This window comes from Taurulus bubalis, assembly GCF_910589615.1.
Source record: "Taurulus bubalis genome assembly, chromosome: 5".
In the NCBI taxonomy this organism is placed as follows: Eukaryota; Metazoa; Chordata; class Actinopteri; order Perciformes; family Cottidae; genus Taurulus; species Taurulus bubalis.
The window spans coordinates 11,720,093-11,726,721 of NC_136593.1; the positions used below are offsets into that span (position 1 = coordinate 11,720,093).

A 6,629-nucleotide genomic window follows, 5' to 3' on the forward strand; every position below is an offset into this window, starting at 1 on the left:
GACAGATCAAGTTTGAGAACCACTGGGCTACTCTATTGACCTGCTCCCAAGCAGGGTTGACCAGGGCCTTTGGATAAAAATCCCTATATGCGATTGGTACTCTAGCAGGTCAAAACATAAAAAGACAATACAAATCTATTTACAGGCAGGTGATTGGAGTGTTTCTCACCTGCGCCAGATGCTGGGCCCCTGGCATGCCTCCTGGCAGAAGCACCACATCGTACGGGCCCTGGGAGACAAACCATGATAGATCAAGAGAAACTAAGGTTTGTATTGTAGGTAACTACTCAGAAACAGAATCATTTGAGAATTACACAATTAGAAACCTAGTTTTCAGAAATAAGAAATGTGTCCTGGTGTTTAGTGCATAACAATAAATATACAGACAAATTTTGAGAAAATTAAAAGATAAAAGCAAGTACTGTAAGTAAGTCCAAAAATATTATACAATATAAGAGCTAAATCGTCAGAGAATTACAAAAGTGCACAATGTTCCATTCAACATGGTTTGAATAATGGAGCCGAAAATCCATACATTACAAAATACTAAATATTGCACCTGTTTGAATGACATTTTGTTTCATGACAGCATTGCTGAGCCCAACCTACCTGTGTACGGGCCTCTTCCAGGCTGGCATCAGGACACATCACAACGTTTCTGCTGCACTGGACGGGCTCTTTGCCTGTCAGCCCTGCAACCGTCACTGCAATCTACAGGTTTGGGAAAGTAATATAAAAACTACATTAGCATAAATGCACGACACGGAATCCTGTCTATATGTATGGATGACGGAGACTTTTATTTTGAAGGCTATCAAAGCCCCCCCCCCCCCCCCTCCCCCTTTGATATTCTTCAAAATAAAGGTCTGGGAATGACGTTGGTCTTTGACATTTAACTTGGCCTCTTTCTGCACTCACTTTAAAGGTTAAGTGCGTCAGCAGGGAACCAGATCAAGTAGTATACATAAATATAGTGTAACAATTCTAACATCAAAACTGTGAACGGTCCAGTAACGTCAATATCAATAATGACATTATTAAAAAACATTATGTTTTACCAAAGCAACTTGACGCTGCATGCTCAGTCAGTATCACAGTGACTGCATGTCTCAATGAGGCCGTGGTGTTGTGGGCCGACTGAAAAGGTGGCTAACGTCAAAGTAAAACTCATGCAAGCTGGCTAAACTATGCTGCTCAATGGCATTATTAGCTAGCTAGCGAGCTAGCAGCTAGCAGACAAGACGTCACAGACCCCAGCTCTCCGCATGATGTCCACGGGGATGACCGTCTCCATCTCCTCCGCACCTTGAGACAGGATCACGAGCGCCCTTTTACCTGCCATGGTCAGCTTGTAGTTGTGCTACTGAAAAGTGCAAAGACGACAACTTCAGAGTGCAACTTCCAGCAGCAGCAATGAGGTTTTGACAGGAGGAAGGTTGCCAGGCTGCGTCCCTCTATCCTCCCTTTCAAAGACAGTGCTCCGTGAACCCCCACACGCCAATAAAAACACACACGTCAAGTATGATACCTTACCTAAGACCTTATATTAACTGTAAAACAAATATGAATAATTTACACCTGCAAAAACTAAGGATTATAATATGGTTTTGTCCTCTGCAGGGGTAGTTTTGGAAGCTCAACCAGACTCCAGCAGTTTTAAATTGTGTTTTTGATAGTACAATAGTTCAGATAAGGCATTGTGATCTACGTGTTTTAAAACGTTTGAGGACACATGTTTAGCCATCAGATTAAGCATTGTCACAAATATTGGACTCACACGAGAGATTCATGATTTAAACTTCATAATCATTGATAAGAATAAGAAGATTATTTGTCATAAAAACATGTGTTTGTTTTAATGAACCGTAAGCAGGGGACATCTGCAAATGATTTACCTTTTCCAGTTTAATTTGTGCACATACAAGTCCACTATTGTATTCTGAAGATGATCCATCTTTTGGTGCCATAAAGACGACCCTATGAGAATATGAATGTATAATTACTGTATGGTACACCACTAGAAACAAAACATGTCTAGTCAGTGATAGTTTAGCTACAGGCAGCCACAGCAAAGCAAGGAGCATTACTTTGAACAACACACACTACATACTTTCTTCCAGTAGGTGGAGGCATTAACCAAAGATTCTTAAAGGAGATGTCGAGGGAGGCTGAAGAATGAAGTTTACAATAAACAGTAACCTTCACTGTCTTGAATCTAAAGAACAGGAAACTTGGATACAACTCCACAAATGGTATTGTTAAAAACATAAACCATCTGTCAGTTAATGCCAGTTAATCACAGGCTTATGATCAGCAATAAATTGCTACGCAGAGAGAAAATTCAGTAACACAATGAATGTGGATTTGAAAACAACACCAGGCAGCAGGTCACCGGGGTCACCAAGTTCTTCAAGATCTGTCTGAGAACTTCTGCACCAAACTCTTAAGACAGTCAGGGAATCATATTCCAGTGTAAATCCTCGACTTAATGTCTGGGGCTTTGGCGTGCAGGCACCCATCCTCGTTAATGTGCCTCTGTGCATTCTGCTGCTGAGATTCACTTTCATATTTGTGCGACAAACTAGAGCCCAGTGAAACGGCAGATTAGACAAAAGCGTAGGGGGTGCTGGCAGCAGGTTGTTTATTGCGTGCCTGTGAGTGAATCCAAGAGGCAGCGGTGATTACCAACATATGCAGCTGGGGATCAACTGAACCAGACCCGCGATGGCACTCGAGCTAATTTACATACATTAATTCACTTATGTACATTTACTAATTCCTTTCAGTGTGTAGTCATAAAGTGCAGGATTACACAGAGGAAATATTTCAAAGTGACAGTCAGGGTGACAAGTAATGTGTGAGGAACTGGAAACAAAGGGTCGGACCAACAACTATAACTATTTGCACAGGGCTTCAACTTCTCATCTCCAGCAGGTTCAACTCTTAAAATAAAACAATGCCTGGAAAATAAGTCTGGCTGTTTCCTATATTTTCATCATTGACAACGAAGCCCATTAAAAGACCAAAACTATCAATAAATATATCTGACCAGCACTGTCTGTGTAGCCAAAGCTGATATAGCATATTTATTTGTGCCATAGATGACTACTGTTATCTAACAACATTATAAAAACACATATTTGAGGCACATTGTTGCACTGGATTTATTTATTACATAAACACCGCCCTGTTGTCTCGAATGAGTATAGCACTTATTATTCCATGACAAAAGTTTAGTAGGAAACAACATTTGGTTTTGGTCTTTTAAATATAATACAATGCCAAACATATCCTTTAAAAGGCTAAAACACTTTGGAAAATGGCATATATTTTGTGTGTGAACAAAATTTACAAAATGTTGTGGGCCAATCGTCTGGCATGGTAGAAGGTGGTCATTCACTGTGTACATGGTACATGCGGTACAGATTAGTTTGTATGTTCTTCTTGGGATATTTGAGATTGGCCTGTTGAGTAAAAGGGTGCACATCAGTGGATTCCTTTGCGTATTATTATTTCTCTCTTGCTCCCTCATGCCCGCTCCACCAGGCCTTGCTCTGCTTTATCTGGCCCTTCGCAGAGGTCTGCTCGAAAACCTGAAGGGCTTCTGGAATCAAACCTCCGGGGCGACGAGAATGCAGAAACATCTTTTTCATAAGACGGGGACAGAGGAAAAAGAAAATCCTCAAATTGAAATGAGGGAATTCCACAAATTACCATTTGTCACAAAGTAATCCTGTTACTATTGCAAAGAATATGAAACGGTGTAAACATGGAAATAAACTGTTAATATGGATATAGCTTACAAGCAGAGGCTCTGTTTAGTTGAGATACAGCTGCAGAAACCTGTTTCAGATCCCCAGTAAGGAAGAGTGCCACAAAATTAAAAAAAAGTGGTTCCAGAATATTTGCTTCTATGGGGATAGATTCAATTTTTTTTTTTAGATGTTTTCATTTATTTATTCTTTGCATTGCTACATTTCAGCACATTGTGGTCCAACCCTTCGCTAGCCGGTGACTCTTTCCCAGTGATCTAATAGCAGCATTAAGGGCTTACATTGCTGCAGTCAGAAAACTGATGAATATTTAGAAGCATGTTATCTTCCCATCTGTGCACAGGCTTTATCTTGTGTCTGTTGCACACATTGTAAGCCACTGAGTGCATGGAATGAGTGACAAGCATATAATCTTGATTGCATCTTGATGCTATTACTTTATGCTGCCAAGCGCTCAGGTGACAGCTGGGGGACGGTGAGGAGATCTGGGGGGAAAAGGTGACATTGAATTGTGTGCACCTGTGTCTGCAGTCAGCAGCCCCATACAGACACAAGATGGCGCCAGTTGTGTAGGATAGTTCCAAAAAGAAAGGCCAAGCATGTGAGAATATTTTCAACAATAATCTGTAAAAAACTGCAAATTACATAAAGAAAATAATAGAAAACAAAAGTTGACTTTGTAAAGCTTTCAACAAAGGCAATTTGTTCTTTTCTTTGCCAAATCATCAAAAGTGTTCAGATGTCCAGTACATTACCAAATAAACAGATAAACTGAACAAAGACATGCTTGGATGTATGTCTCAACATCCATTTCACAATTTGTTTTAAATGCTTTAGAATTATTCAAAATGAGATCCCCATAAATTCAACGCATGACAAATTGTTTTCAGCGACAGAGGCAGTATTACAAATTAAGGCAACACATTAATGTGTTGTTTAGATTACTGAGTATGTTTAACAACACAAACCACAATTGCCTCACAGTCATTTCTAGTTTAAATAATCTGCCTATCCTCAAATTATGCCCCCCATCCGTGCTATTTTACAAGGGGGGCAAAAGTGACTCTTCTTCTTTATTCTCCCTCTCTGTCTCAGTGAGTATCAGTCTGTTCTTCTCTCAGCTTGCCTCTATTAGACGCCTTAATGCTGTACAGCGTGGCCTATCTTCAAACAGGAATGCTGATGATACTCGCCCTGCAGCGGTGCTTCCCCCACCCTAGCCCCAGCCCCAGCCCCGGCCTGCTCCTCTACACAGAGGGCAATAAAGACACAAGGAGGATTAGTGTTGTGTGCCTAACAAAGTGGCTGCCAGAGAGTGAGAGGGCCATGCCCATGGGCTCAACCGCAGCCCCGCTCAGCTCGGCTCGGCTCTGTCGAGGTCCCCCCCTGCTTGGGCTTCCCTAAGGTCCGCTCTCTCTCAGGGAGCTCTGTGGATGTGTGATAGACTCTGAGTGGGTGAATTTATGTTGATGCTAAAGAGGCAGAGGACGCAGACAGATAATCCACAGCTTAAGCAGTGCTGTAGTAACTTTCCCCCTTAAACAAGGGAACATATGTGCAAACAGTTAAATTTAATTCAATCACATACTCACATGCTGTGCTTATGTTTTGCTAAAGACTTTTCCCACTGCGAACTCAGACAAAAAAGTTCCAACTCTTTGACTAGTAGGCACTTGAAAATTGGCATCAATAAATACATGATGATTTAGCTTAGCCTACACAGCAACCTGTGTCCTTCTGTGTTGGTTCATCCCACTCAACGGCCAGTGGAAAAACCTGGTTTGTTAGAGCGCATGGGCAGGTTAAAGACCTTGTCATATGTTTATGGATATCTCCCCCACTATACCCAGTGTTCTTATATACATTGAACACCATATAATTGTACAAGTCTGATGAACAGAGGTGCTGTGGTCTTGTAAATGTCGTCACATTAGAGAGGAGTGTTACATCTGAGATTACTATGGAGGAACATGTCTGTGGGTGCAGGCCCGTGAGGACAGTAGCCTCTGGTTTGATGGAGAGCCGTGTACAGGACAGGACAGGTGAAGCAAACAGCTGCTACCCCTGTTTTCCTTAAAAGCCCCAGCGTGACAGATCAGGCCGTGGCTCTCACACATTACGGCCTGTTTTTCACACGGTAGCTGTCTCAGGCCACGTTACACACATCTTTTAGATGGTCCACTTTGTGCTAAGGTAATGAAATTGACTATGGAGACCCCAGAATATGCAGACATATGGTGGCTATTAATGCTCCCTTCTCCCTTTTCAGCTGCAGCCCTCTGCCAAACAGTATGGTCTGTTCCTGCCTGTCTGTTTTGGGTCCTCTTCACTCTTCAAGCTGTTTGCCTTTTACCTCTGTCACGCCAACCAGGATTCACACAGCAGCATGAACTGCTGCGTGCAGAAGACAGGCCAAGTTCTGTTAATACTTGGCTAAGTTTACATGTTCATTCACACTTGATTACAGGGGAAGCCCTGAGTTCTGAATGGTTTCAGTATGTCAGAGAGGCACAATATGGAAAAGGTTATCCCTTTAACTGTAGATACACAATGGTAACCCAATACTCAACAAGAATATTGGTATATTATTTCTGAAATAAATTTGGAACAAAGTGCATCGACAAAAAAGGAAAAAACAAACTACCATTGCTCAGTAACTTCAAACAACATTGTTTGCATTATTTTGAACATAAAGACACTTAAAAAAAAACAGTAAAAGGTACAATGAGTAGGATTTGTTGATGGATCCTCCTCACCGGCTCAACAAGAGTTATTGTGCTCGCCAGCTTGTGAAATCAAAACCAGGATTCACTCGGTGTCTGGTTTGCGTTAAGCTTTGTGCGCTTAGTGTTTCAC

The 6,629-nt window shown here is 41.6% G+C and overlaps 1 protein-coding gene across 1 annotated transcript in view; it reads right to left on the minus strand.

The window, feature by feature from the left end:
- park7 (parkinson protein 7) overlaps positions 1-1,397 on the minus strand; it is a 6,619-nt gene extending 5,222 nt beyond the window's left edge. The window contains exons 1-3 of the mRNA XM_079218138.1: positions 1,253-1,397; positions 610-711; positions 170-229 (exon numbers count right to left, since the gene is read on the minus strand). Coding sequence (XP_079074264.1) covers positions 170-229; positions 610-711; positions 1,253-1,342 — 252 coding nt within the window. The 5' untranslated portion in view covers positions 1,343-1,397. The remainder of the gene's footprint in view (positions 1-169; positions 230-609; positions 712-1,252) is intronic.
- Between the last annotated feature and the right edge of the window lie 5,232 nt (positions 1,398-6,629).